Below are 13,349 nucleotides of genomic sequence, written 5' to 3'. Positions count from 1 at the left end.
TGGGGAAATGTGTAAGTAGCTGTCCCTAGTACATTGAACAAATTGAAGTTTTTTTGTTTTTTTTTTTATTAACGAGGGATTTTCAGATAGTGTATTTGTTAGTGAAATTAAAAGCTGATGGAGATTCCCTGTATTAGTTGCCCATGTATAACTGAAGGATTTATATGGGTTCTATGTTTTTTCCAGGTGAAAGAATCTGTCATTTCTAAGTGAATATACAAGTGATGATGTTGAAATTTCAACCTGGCAAAAGAGGAATTTATTCTCTCCTTCTAGGTAACGGGGTTCAATATATAAAATGTATAAACATGAAGAAGTCAAGAAGATTCAACGTCTATTAAGTACATACGTAAAAGAAAATAGTTTTAACATTGAATATATACAATGTAATTTTTCGTCAAATGGGTTATGAGAACCCCCTTGTTCCTTCCTACCTGACTTATCCGTCTCTACTCTTAATCAAATATCTTGAATTTGATCCTGTGAATCAAAAAAATCCCGATAGAAAGTGTTTCATCTTCTGATGGGTTTTACGGTGCAAATTCAGAGCATAATTACATTAGAACCGCCAATATAGCTTCCAATACACCAACACATTTGTATATTATCTATCGAGTACATAAACAAGCCTCTCTACCTTCATACGGTAGGGGTAAGGTATATACTACATACCACCCTTCTCAAACCCCACTCGTGGGATTACACTGGGTATGTAGTTGTACATAGCAAAAGTTTAAGTATACATGATCGTAATGTGACAATACACGGTTGCAGGAACCTAACCTACTATAATACAGGGTATCATTGAGGTTATAAGATACCAACATTTGAATATTATGTAACTCTAAGAGCACAGTCCGATAAACTGCACCTCATTCTTTTGTTGGTGAGGCAGGCTACCCAGGGACTATAACCATGGAAGGTCCAGAAGTTAGCCGATGGCAAATAGTTATCAAACAGACTGCAACGTATGAAGCAACATTCAGCGTTCAGCTGGCATTGAAACATGAATGATACCATCATAATTCATTTGAAGATTTTACTGAAACTTCTTGGAGGAGCCTCATTTCTTTTTAGACTATAGAACTCTTTGGATGCAAGAAATACTTCGAATTGGACTTGATGCTTCCCTTAAATTCACCACATGCTGTGAGGACAGTAGCGAGGATATAATCATCCACCTCAATGCCCTCTACTTGCATACGATACACGAGCTTCAATGCCTCTCCACAGCAACCATTTTTAGCATAGGCAACAATCATCGCCTTCCAAGAAACCAAATTCCTCTCGGGCATGTTATCAAATATTTGAATTGCCTCAGGAAGACGTCCACATTTTGCATACATATTGATCAATGCACTACCCACAAACACATTGGACAGAGCAGGTGTCTTGCTTATGGAGGAGTGGATCAGTTTTCCTCTCTCGATATCTTCCAGCTTTGCACATGCTTTCAGGGCAGATGAATACGTAAATGGATTGGGGGCAACGCCTTCACCTAGCATCTCCTTCAAGTATTCAAGAGCCTCATACTCATGTCCTAAATGAGCACAACCAGAAATCATTGCAGTCCATGAAACTACATCCCTAATAGGCATGTCCTGAAGGACCTTACGTGCAGCTGAATTTTCGCTGCATTTGCAATAAAGCCACACCAAAGTACTTCCTAAATAAATATTATCTTGGAGGGAATTCTTGATAATTTGTGCATGCACTTCCTTTCCAGTTGGTAAAGCCCTAAGTAAGCCACATGCTCGAAGGATGCTTACCATAGTCAAGTTATTAGCAAAGATTTTTCGCCTTTTCATTATCCGGAAGAGTCTTATGGCTTCTTCCGCATGTCCATTACGAGCATATCCTGCAATAATAGACGTCCACGTCACCGTGTTCCTTTTCCCCATCCCATCAAACACTGTCCTAGCGTCATCTATCTCACTACACTTCGCGTACATATCTACCAACGAGGTCCCTATAAAGACATCCATTCTAAATCTATTCTTAATAATGGCCCCATGTAGTTGCTTCCCGAATTTCAATTCCCCTTCCTCCCCACACGCATTCAAGACACTGCAGACAGTAAATTCATTAGCATCAAATCCATCAGAGAATAATTGCAAGAACACTCGTAAAGCTTCCTTTCCCCTCCCATGTTGTGAACAAGCCGTGATCATAGTCGTCCAACAAACTACATCAGGTCTTTTTATCACATCAAATACGCGGAAAGCACTTTCCAAATCCCCACATTGCGCGTAAAATGACACGATAGAACTATCCAAAATCAAATTACTAAATCCATCCTTTATAACACCAGCATGCACTTGCTTCCCCAGCTCAAAATCACAACTCCTCCCCGCCATACACAAGACGCACACATAAGTCTTCGAATTCCAAACCAAACCACGACGTACAAACTCCGCCAAAAACTTCAATCCTTCATCATCTAACCCATATCTCAAATACCCATTAAGCATAGCAGTCCAAGAAACCACATTCCTCTCAGACATTTCATCAAACACCTTACGTGCATCATTCAAACGCCCGAATTTCACCAACGCACTAATCAAATTATTCTCAACAAATACTGTACTACTCCTCAAACACTTCAATACCATCGCGTGAACTATTTTAACTTCTTTCAAACTAGAACTAGATTGAAGTAAACGACCAACCAAACTCGAGTCAGCTAAGAAACTATTCACTGAAACCTTCGAAAAAGAAGAACAATTATCATCACCAACTTCCAACTGACCAACTATTTCAGTTTCTCTATAACACCCAATTGGGTATTCTTTATTTTCAGAAACACCAAAAGGGTGTTCGAAAGAGAAACATGGCAGTCTTTTGTTGTCATCGTACCTTTTACACATGTGGTTTTTGAGCCGATTAATGTTGTCTGGAGAGTGAAATGGATGAATTTGAAAAATTGTTGTTGGAAAACAAATTGAAGGTGAAAACATGGCCTAAATAAACTGCAAGAATCCAGTTTTAGCACCAATACTTTTTTTTTTTTACAAGAATTGACAATTACACTGTAAGTGCGGCAATTTGTCCAAGAAAGAAGAACCCCAGCTGATAAAATTGAGGAACAAACAAAGAAGGAATACCAGAGCAAAGCGAAAATTGCTGAAGTTCACAAAAATGCGTCAACACAAGATTGGAATAAGCCTTAATAATGGTGTAGAAGAAAAGCGTAAAGAGCAATGACTTGGAAGATATTTTTGTGTTATGATTCACCAGCCCCTGCTGCATTTTCACATGATAGTCAAGGTGAAAATTTGAGAAAATCTAGTTGGTGAGTATTTCGGACAAGCTGTGGGGGGACCTTTTCGCTATTAGACCTCAATTAAATTTGAATCACTATATTGAAGCTTTATTGAATTTAAATCACCATATGTACAAGTATTGAAATTGAAGCTCAATTGAATTTGAATCACCATAAATATAATTACTGGTGTTTGATTGAATTTGAATCACCATATGTATAAATATTGAAGCTCAATTGATTGAATTTGAATCACCATAAATATAAGTATTGAAGCTTGATTGAATTTGAATCACCATATATATAAGTATCGGAGCTCGATTAAATTTGAATATATCAGTATTGGAACTCGATTGAGTTTGAATCAACATATATATAAGTATGACATTGAGAGTAAAATATTCAAATAAAAGCTATTCATATTCAACTCTTGAACTCGATATCTCTAACTAAAATTGAGGATATAATTCTTTCATATACAATCCATTTTGAAGATAGATTTTTCAAAGTCTAATCAAATTTTAGATCAACGAATTATTTGAAGTTAAATTTTTTAATTATGATGAAACGCTAGCTTAGATTATAACCTTTGAGGACTATTTTGAACCTATTTCATTTTTGTCATTTTCTCAGCATTAGACATCCAATTCCAATTTTGAATCATACAAAAAGGGCAGATTTTTTCTTGAAGAATAATAATAGTATTGAGTAGTTGGACGGCAGTTCTGTCTTTAGCATCAAATTCACTAACCAAAACTCCAAAACAATGTGTACCAACTACTATTTGTTAGACCAAAATTGATTCTTTTGTGTTCTTTTACACACAAAAAATCAAACCAAATGGACTGTTTTGTCTCTTGTGTCATCACTCATCTGTTTTCTTAGCTACTATTAAGACTCTTGTCCTTCTCATTCTCTTCACATTACTTTTAATACCCATCTCCTATTTCTTTGTAAAGTTTCAGTCTTTTGGGCTATGGATGTCTCAAACTCTTCTCTTGATCACAGATCAGGTACTTTCTCTTTCTCTCTAATTAGTGGTTTAGTACGAGGGATAAGGAAGAGTAATTTCAAAATAAAATGTAGGATTATTTTATTCTATGTTTCGTTAAAGTTACAGTAAGTCGTAACTTAGTATGTTTTGTCCCTCTATTGTCGTTTGGTATGCTAGATAAGGTGTGATATCCTAGAATTAAGCCTTTATAAGCGTGTTTGACAATATGAATTTATCTTGAAATTAGGATTATATTAATCTAGGGATTATAATTTCAGGACTATAATCCCAGTATAATTTGGTCCTCTACCGAACGACCCCCATTGGAGGTGTTATGATTCGGACAGAATAAGCAAACCACAAGTAAAAGAAAACAAGAACAACACACAGATTTACGTGGAAACTCTTGAGGGAAAAACCACGGGCAGAGGCAGAGGAGGTTTCACTATAATGGAGAGAAAGTATAATGTGGAGAAGACTGAATTTTCTGAATAACGAAAATAACCAACTCTAACAGCGTGTTTGACAATATGAATTTTCTGGGTCGCACCACGAAACTTTCAGGGACAGATCAACAAAATTCGGGTCACAACTTTAACAGGTGGGATAACTTCTCATGGGATATCTCAATCAATGAGATAATTTTGTTTGTCCCATCCCATACCAAATGACCCACAAATCATTATAAAGTTTATCCAAGGCTTAAATGGGATATCCCAATCATACTGCTTAGGAAAGGACCCCTAAATCCTTATTAGTTTCTTCAAATAATTTTAATGATTGACTCTCCAGACCCCACTTTGTGGGATTAGACTATATATGTTGTTTTATAGTCTTAGTGATTGTCAAAACATAACTTGCTATTTGGTGTTTGCATATGGTTTTCCCCAGAATCAGCTATAGCGACGGAGGCTAAGAATGGTGAAGATTTCTCAGTTCATGTGTTCTCGTCCTCCGCCGAGGTGAAAACAGTGCATCCCTTTTTATTTTTAGCTTGACTTAACCATGTATAAATAGTATAATTTTTCGCCAAAGGGGTTCGGATGACCCTCCTTTTCCAAAGGCAGCTCCGCCCGTCAATGTCCTAGTTTCCAAGGAGTGATTGGTTCTGGAATCCATAGATGTTGGACAATTTGAGATAACTGAATTAAAAAGAAACTTAGCAATTATAAAATGTTTATAAACAAAGGTCTGCCTACATCCTATCCTCCCTGGACCCCACTTGTGTGATTAACACGGAATCTATCTTTGTTGTTGTAAAATGTTTAATTTAAGGAGTTGATAGATGATAGTTGTTGGGGAACAACAATAATAATAGTTGAATATTAAATAAATATTATTGTGATATTTTTTCAAGAGATATATTAATTATACTTGAGTCGTGCTAGGCACTATTTTAAAAAACTATTTCAGCAGTGTGAAATGTTTTCCCAGGATTAAACAAGCACATTCCTAACTAATTAGAGGATACAGAAATCAACAAAATTATTAATACAAATCCCAGCAAGTTAAACTACAGGTTTACTAAAATGATAACTAAATAATTAAAGAGAAAAATTACGGAGGACATTTAGAATGTTAAGGATTTCTGTAAGGATTGAAGGAGTATTTATAGGTAATAGCTTGTCAAGTATACCTCTTGATGGCTTCCAAAATAAGCTTTCTCTCTTCATGGCTTCTAGAGTAAGCCTTCTCGAGTATATCTCCTGATGGCTTTCAAAGTAAGCTTTCTCAAGTATATCTCTTGATAGCTTCTAGAGTAAGCTTTTTTCAAGTTCATCTTTTGATGGCTTTTAAAATACATTTAAAGATATGGCTTTTTTCAATACACTTCAAATGTAAATTATTTTAAAATAACTAAATAATTTTCCTACAATAGTTTCATGATATGACATATGAGAGGGAAGGGAAATTGTTTTGCTCCTTTCTGTCAATTCAAGAGCTAGTATAGCGTTACACGCATGACTGCCAACAACACAACAACAACAACAAATCCAGTGTATTCCCACCTGGTGGGGTCTGGGGGGGTAAGGATGTACGCAGTCCATACCTCTACCTCTGAAGAAGTAGAAAGGCTGTTTCCGATAGACCCCCGGCTCAAAACACGCGGTACCACACAAACACATAGTAAAGCACAGCACAAGGTTACAAGATTACATAACATAAATACGGCACCCATAAGTAATCTAAAACAAAGGAAAACACACAGATCCATAATAAAACATGGGACACGGACTCCTAACATGAATAAAACCCCACCAAGTAGTTCCCTACACTAGCGACTCAGGCTGGCCCTAGTCCTCTGCCCTGATTCGCGTCCTCCAGACCTTCCTATCTAGGGTCATGTCCTCGGTGAGCTGTAACTGCTCCATGTCTCGCCTAATCACCTCACCCCAGTACTTCTTCGGCCTACCCCTACCCCGCTTAAACCCATCCAACGCTAGCCTCTCACACCTACGGACCGGGGCATCCATGCCCCCTCCTCTTCACGTGTCCGAACCATCTCAATCGGGCTTCCCGCATCTTGCACTCCACTGGTGTCACACCAACCTTCTCCCGGATGTTCTCATTCCGAACTCTATCCCCTCTAGTCAGCCCACACATCCAGCGCAACATCTGCATTTCTGCCACCCTCATCTTTTGGATGTGGGAGTTCTTCACTGGCCAACACTCCGCTCCATACAACATGGCCGGACGGACTACCGCCCTGTAGAAGAGGTGCATGTTACATTAGGCTAATCCCACATCTAGATGTGAGGAGAAAGTTACGAACGTTATGAGGTATAATCCAAGTTCACATGGTACGTGCGCTTTTTGGCTCGATGATCACATAGCCCAAGTACAAATCCATGAGGTCTGTTGGACCAAAGTAAATCATATCATGGACTTGGGCTGTGAGCTGTGACATATAGTGTGGAGGGGCCCTCCGTGGGGTGCTAGTTCTTATGAAAAACTCCAGTAAAGTTGTGAGTTCCCAAACAAGTTCTTGTTTAAGACATGTATCTCTCCTCCTTCAATTACAATTAGTTCCTCTGTTATTAGCTATTTAATTTGTGGAAATCGTTCAATTTTTGCTCATATCTATGCATTCAGTTTTAGCTCACGGCTATTAGTATTTCCTGATGTAGTAGTTTGAGAAACATCAAAGTAAATGCAGCACGTCATGTGAGAATAATATTGTGAATGATGTCCAGCGAACTTGCTTGTTGCCCAACAGACGTAGTATTGATTCTTGCCATCTTTTTATGATGCTCTTTTTCTCAAATTTAAGCTAGGGAGAAATCATGTCCAATAGTTAAAAGTTAAATTATCTGAAGGGAAAGAAAATGAATCAAAGAAGTTCCCCTTTATGTGCAATTTATCGACTATTGCCATTTGACAGTCGTCCACATTTTTAGTGCATTGTGACTTTAGCTAGGTGTTTTTGCTGAAACAGTTACTTGAAATGTTGCACGAGAAGTGGAATTCAGTTAAGCAGCAACCTTATCCGGCAATGTATTCTAGTGTATATGATGGAATCATTCTTGATCCAGCAATGATGGTTATTCCAATAGATGATCACATGGTTCATCGAGGACATGGTGTCTTTGACACGGGTATTATTTTTGACGGGTATGAATCTAGTCTAATTCCTTAAACGATGATGATATAATTTGCGGTTTGATCTCTGAAAGTGCAACTTTATATTAGACTCCAGAAACAGCATGCTTCAATTCCTGAAAATTCTGATAGATCGTTAAGTAGCATAAAATAGAAGTATATGCTACAATTAATCATTTTACACATGATGTATTCTTGGACTTACTAAAGTAACAGATCTCTAACGTAGTTTAGATACTAAGCTATACTATGGTGGTTGATTTAGCTTCTTTTCTAATGCAGCTATCTGTACGAAATGGATGTCCACCTTAACCGCTTTCTTAGATCAGCATCCAAAGCCAGGATCGCGTCTCCATTTACATTTTCAGAACTTAAAAGCATTCTTATTCAACTTTCTGCAGCATCAAAGTGCAGGAAAGGCACTCTTAGATATTGGTTGAGTGCAGGGCCGGGGGACTTCTTACTCTCCCCAGCTAAATGCCCGACATCTGCATTCTATGCTGTGGTGATTGATGCCGATTTCCAACAATGCAAAAAAGGGGTAAAAGTGATAACTTCTACGATCCCCATGAAATCACCTCTGTTTGCTACTATGAAAAATGTGAACTACCTCCCCAATGTCCTCTCCATAATGGAGGCCGAGGATAAGGGAGCAGTTTCATCTATCTGGGTTGACGAAGAAGGTTATATCGCTGAGGGTCCAAATGTGAATGTTGCTTTTGTAAATTCTGATAAAGAGCTTATCTTGCCTAACTTTGATAAGATCCTAAGTGGATGCACTGCTTTGAGGCTTCTTCAACTTGCACCCAAGTTGGTCGAGCAGGGACGTTTGAAATGTGTCAAAACTACTGCCATCACATTCGAAGATGCCAAAGGAGCTTCCGAAATGATGTATGTTGGAAGCACACTTCCTTTATTACCAATTATCATGTGGGATGATAAACCTATTGGAAATGGTAAGTCCACTTAACAAGTCTTTCCTTTAAACAAAGTTGTCAACATAAAGCATGCTTAATATGTACATCTTCATAAATGTCTCGTTTTTGCTTTCCTTGAGCCGAGGGTCTATCAGAAACAACCTCTCTACCTAACAAGGTAGGGTAAGGTCTGCGTACACACTACCCTCCCAGATTCCACTTGTGGGACCCTAGATATCGATAATGTTGTCTATTGAAACAGGGGAAGTGGGAGAATTGACGATGGCACTCTCGGACTTACTTTGGGAAGATATGGCAGCTGGCCCTGAATCACAGAGAATTCGAGTTCCATATGCTTAAGAAATCAATCTCAATTCAGAGAACATACTGATAGAGGGCCTGGATGTTTTTATAAGTTTGATGTCAGTATCATTCTGTTTTCTAAGTTTTGTGTGGAACTACTCTACCATTGCACATTGCTTTTCAAGTATTGAATACCTTGCAATGTATTGGTACATGAACTTTTCGATTTTTATGTTTGGAACAGATTGAAAAAAAATTACTCCTCGATCTTTTGTTTCCTGCCAGAGACTGTTTCGAAGACTTGAATTTGTGACCTCCTGGTCAGTCACATGACAACAACTTTATCAGTTACTTTAAGGCTCCACTAGATTCAAGTGCATGCAACGGTCCTGGAGTTCCAACTCATACAGATGAAACTCTTGGAGCGTTGCTCGTCTATGACATAAGAAGAGCCACATTTGAATGGTCAGTCGAACTTTTATTTTGTTGCACTAAAGTCGTTAAATTATTTTTTTGGAACGAACAAGGTGACAAGTGTGAATACACCAAATTGTTTGAGCAAAAATTGAATGAACGTTTTGTTACCAAAAGTAATATAGTGACTTTCCGTGTAATAAAACAAAAATTAAGTGAAAGTTTGGTTGGTAGGTTTAATGAATACGAAAAGGAGATTCATTAGCTCGTTATTTAAAACGAATTGGTGAAATGATACAATTCATAACATTATCCAACCGGCTTTGGAAGGAATTTCAGGAGGGCCTTAATTATGAAAATTTAGAATATTGACTGACATATTAAAAGATTCACAAAATGATGATTTTGAATATTAATTTATTGTTAAAATTACATATATAACGATATGTTTACTATTAATTACTAAAAATCTCAACTTTTTTTAAAATCTCCTAAAATCCCAACATTTGACCTCTGATGATACAAGTTAATCACATTAGATACATACTGCTGATACATGTATTGATTAACTAAGTCAACATCTTTTAAGGAATGTAACAGATAACTTTCCATCAAATCAGCATTAAAGCTAACTAATTAAGGTAATAAAGCAAAATCAAATCCCACAATTAATAGGAATTCGTTTATTACTCCACTTTGTTAAAACATAAACTCTCTTTTAATATATTTTTGAAATTGAAAAATCTTCATTCTTCTTGTTCAGATAAAACATACCATTTTTTTTATTTGTTATTTTCGATCGTTTGATATAAATATTTTGATACTTTTACGTTATTTCGGTATTTGGGTTAACGAAATCGAGTACGTTGGCTATAAGAGTGATGGAATTCTGGTTAGTGAACATGTTACTTACGAAAAACTGATTTCTATAATTGCGGGAGAACTTGAAATCAACGAAACAAGGAAAAAAAATAGACAAGAGTACTCTCATTTCGGTTATGGCGCGATTTGCAATTGAGCGTTCTTTCAATTGCTATGCCAAAAGTACGGTCAAGAAAAGGTATGTTAAGGTTTTTTTTTTTTTTTTAGCAGGTGTTGTTAATTTGTTGTACATTAATTTAAATTTGTATTCAATGTTTGGTTGATGATTATTTTACAGATTGTTTTTGTGTTTTTATGTTATTAACGTTGAGATACATTTTGTTATAAAAATGATACATTTTGCTAATCTTGTATCTCAGTTTATGAAGTTTTGGTTAATTATGTTTCTTGTTGTGTTTTAGTCATGACGTTATGTTAATTTGGTCGAGATACATCTTTATGATAAAAGATACATTTTGATCATCTTGTATCTAGGTTAATATATTGATGTCTAATTATGTATCTCGGTGAATATATTGATGTCTTATTATACAGTTTGAAAGTAACTGAAGGTTATTAAGTTGAATTTTTGTTTTCATTGATTCAGTTATGTCTTACGATGCCGTTCAGAGGATTATGTTTGGATATTGAAAGCATCATCTCGGTAAGTTGTGTTACCACCTAAATACAAACGTCAACCTGGAAGGCCAAAGATATAATAGAAATGTCCTAGATACATGTTGTACAAGTTTCACACCGAGATACATTTTGTTATGAAAATGATACATTTTGCTCCATCTTGTATCTCCGTTTATGAAGTTATGTTTGATTATGTTTCTTGTGTTTTAGTTATGATGTTATGTTAATTTGGTCGATATACATCTTTATGATAAAAGATATGTTTTGATCATCTTGTATCTAGGTTACTATATTGATGTCTATTTATGAATCTCAGTGAATATATTGATGTCTTAGTATACAGTTTGAAAGTAATTGAAGGTTATAAAGTTGAAGTTTTATTTTCATTGATTCAGTTATATCTTACGATGCCGTTCAGAGCATTATGTTTGGACATTTAAAGCATCATCTCGGTAAGTTGTGTTACCACCTAAATACAACCGTCAACCTGGAAGGCCAAAGAAAAACATGCACAAGAAATCAAGTGAAACAATGACATCGAGCAATAATTGTTACGGGAGATGTGGTTATGAAGGTCACAACAGGCTCACTTGCAAATTCTTTCCAAAGAAGGAGTTACAAATATAGTTTACTACTGAATAATGTTGAATAGTTCCTTGGAATGTTGCTGGATTTTTTATCTATTTTGTTCGACATTTTAGTTGATGAGATTTTTGATTTTTTTATGAAATTTAGAAAAAGACATTTACCGAAATAAATAGCATTCTTTGTTAATTTGTTATTTAGTTATATATGTTTTGATGGCGTATTTTTTCGTGACACATAAGGTAGAAATTTAGATATATTGAACTGACAATGTTATTATACATTCTATTAGTAGTTCTGCCATAGTGAACGATAGAAAATAGATACATTCTTATAGTATGTATCTCCATTAAATTTTAACAAATATGCATCGTTTGTAAAATATAATTTGTCGATATTATTAAGATTTAGTAATACAAGTTCTGCTAGAATTTGTTATGCAGGTTATAGTCAAACATCTTTTTCGATTGATAAAAAGGGTTGTAGATACATAAAAATGTAATAATTTTTTGGTTACTATGATTATATAGTAAAACAATTTTCTTATAATAGATACATACAATTTGAGAAGATGTATCTCATATAAAGTAATAGATACAAGATCTAATAATTTGTTTCACATGTAAAATGTAATAGGTTAATATTTTTAAGACTTAGATCTATTAAGTTATGATATAATTTGGTATGCATGTAAGAGAAAACATGAATTATCTATAACAAAAAACCGTTATAGATACATAATACGACAATGTTGTGATGGTTAATACCTATATTGTAATATATCTTTCTTTATTTTAGATACATAAAATTGTAAAATACAGTAAAACATGTAGCCAATACAATGTCAATATATTGCGTGAAAAAAATATCATAACGATAACATAAATATATCTTTATGTTATTTAGCATTGCGTTAGAATGTTAATGCAAATAGAAGTAATTATTCATTAAAAAAATTTAATGTATACTTGTCTAAACACTACTAACATCATCAAAGTTTATATCATCAACAATGTTTTTGTGAAGAGGCCATTGAATCGTACACACGAATACATCGATCCTTTAATGCAATGACTGTCAATATCCAGTGAAAGGCACCATCACAGTTAATTGGGACAAAGACCTCATCAACCAAATGCCAAGGCTGACCTGCACGTGGACTGAATCCTTTGATGGTGTTAATCAATGTCATCTCCATATCAGCAACCTCATCAGTCTTTGCAGATACATCTTGTGTGGCAAGCTCGTTGCCAGCGTCAGCATCATAGTAATTCACATATGCCTTATCAATGTACACCTTGAAAAAGCAATCTGTGATAGTGTATCTCTTGCTTGGAAAATTCTTGTTTTTGTACTTCTTCCTCAAGTAGTACATGATGACATCCAGATGCTGTTCAAATTGCAAACAAATGAAATATATGTTACATCAGCCTACCGTAATCATTAAAACTGAAAGAGGTACAAATTAAATATTTTATGTATCTAATGTGATTAATGCAGGTAATAAACAATTGCTTCAGATAATGAACAAGATACAAATTAATACAGAAAGATACATATTTTGTTATTATGTATTTAATACAAAATGAAGACTAGTCTAGCTACTGTCTGATCATGTGCAGAATTTAGGATGCATAAGAGCTCCCCATCTAAGGATTTAATATTAAATTAACTTTTATAAGCAAATAATATAAAAATGTTTTTACATTATCAATGCATTTAACTTGTTATAACATACTTGTAACGTAATTCAATCCCTAAAAAAAAAAATTAT

The 13,349-nt window shown here is 35.3% G+C and overlaps 2 protein-coding genes across 3 annotated transcripts; one reads left to right on the top strand and one right to left on the bottom strand.

Moving 5' to 3' along the window:
• Positions 1-528: 528 nt before the first annotated feature.
• On the bottom strand, positions 529-3,475 carry LOC107878637 (pentatricopeptide repeat-containing protein At4g18520, chloroplastic). The gene has a single exon (XM_016725697.2). The coding sequence runs from the start codon at positions 2,955-2,957 to the stop codon at positions 1,074-1,076; it is 1,884 nt and encodes a 627-aa protein (XP_016581183.1). The 5' UTR covers positions 2,958-3,475; the 3' UTR covers positions 529-1,073.
• A 191-nt stretch (positions 3,476-3,666) lies between these two features.
• LOC107878634 (D-amino-acid transaminase, chloroplastic) lies at positions 3,667-9,343 on the top strand. 2 transcript variants are annotated; one of them, XM_016725695.2, is made up of 5 exons: positions 3,667-4,275; positions 5,148-5,218; positions 7,693-7,868; positions 8,139-8,812; positions 9,036-9,343. In XM_016725695.2, exons 1-5 carry the CDS (start codon positions 4,239-4,241, stop codon positions 9,131-9,133), a joined length of 1,056 nt encoding a protein of 351 aa, XP_016581181.2. In that variant the 5' UTR covers positions 3,667-4,238; the 3' UTR covers positions 9,134-9,343. The 2 variants fall into 2 exon arrangements, with proteins under 2 accessions (XP_016581181.2, XP_016581182.2); XM_016725696.2 differs by lacking the exon at positions 5,148-5,218 and having other exon boundaries at positions 3,878-4,275.
• The last annotated feature ends 4,006 nt before the right edge of the window (positions 9,344-13,349 follow it).

The sequence above is a fragment of the Capsicum annuum genome, chromosome 7, assembly GCF_002878395.1.
Source record: "Capsicum annuum cultivar UCD-10X-F1 chromosome 7, UCD10Xv1.1, whole genome shotgun sequence".
NCBI lineage: Eukaryota > Viridiplantae > Streptophyta > Magnoliopsida > Solanales > Solanaceae > Capsicum > Capsicum annuum.
This window is presented reverse-complemented; position numbering and strand designations above follow the sequence as displayed.

Bases quoted from the DNA above. Each gene is read 5' to 3' on its own strand.
- LOC107878637 (XM_016725697.2), bottom strand. From the start codon at position 2,957: ATGTTTTCACCTTCAATTTGTTTTCCAACAACAATTTTTCAAATTCAT.
- LOC107878634 (XM_016725695.2), top strand. From the start codon at position 4,239: ATGGATGTCTCAAACTCTTCTCTTGATCACAGATCAG. The intron at 5,219-7,692 runs GTGAAAACAGTG...TTGCTGAAACAG, and splicing joins TGTTCTCGTCCTCCGCCGAG to TTACTTGAAATGTTGCACGA. The intron at 7,869-8,138 runs GTATGAATCTAG...TTTCTAATGCAG, and splicing joins ACGGGTATTATTTTTGACGG to CTATCTGTACGAAATGGATG.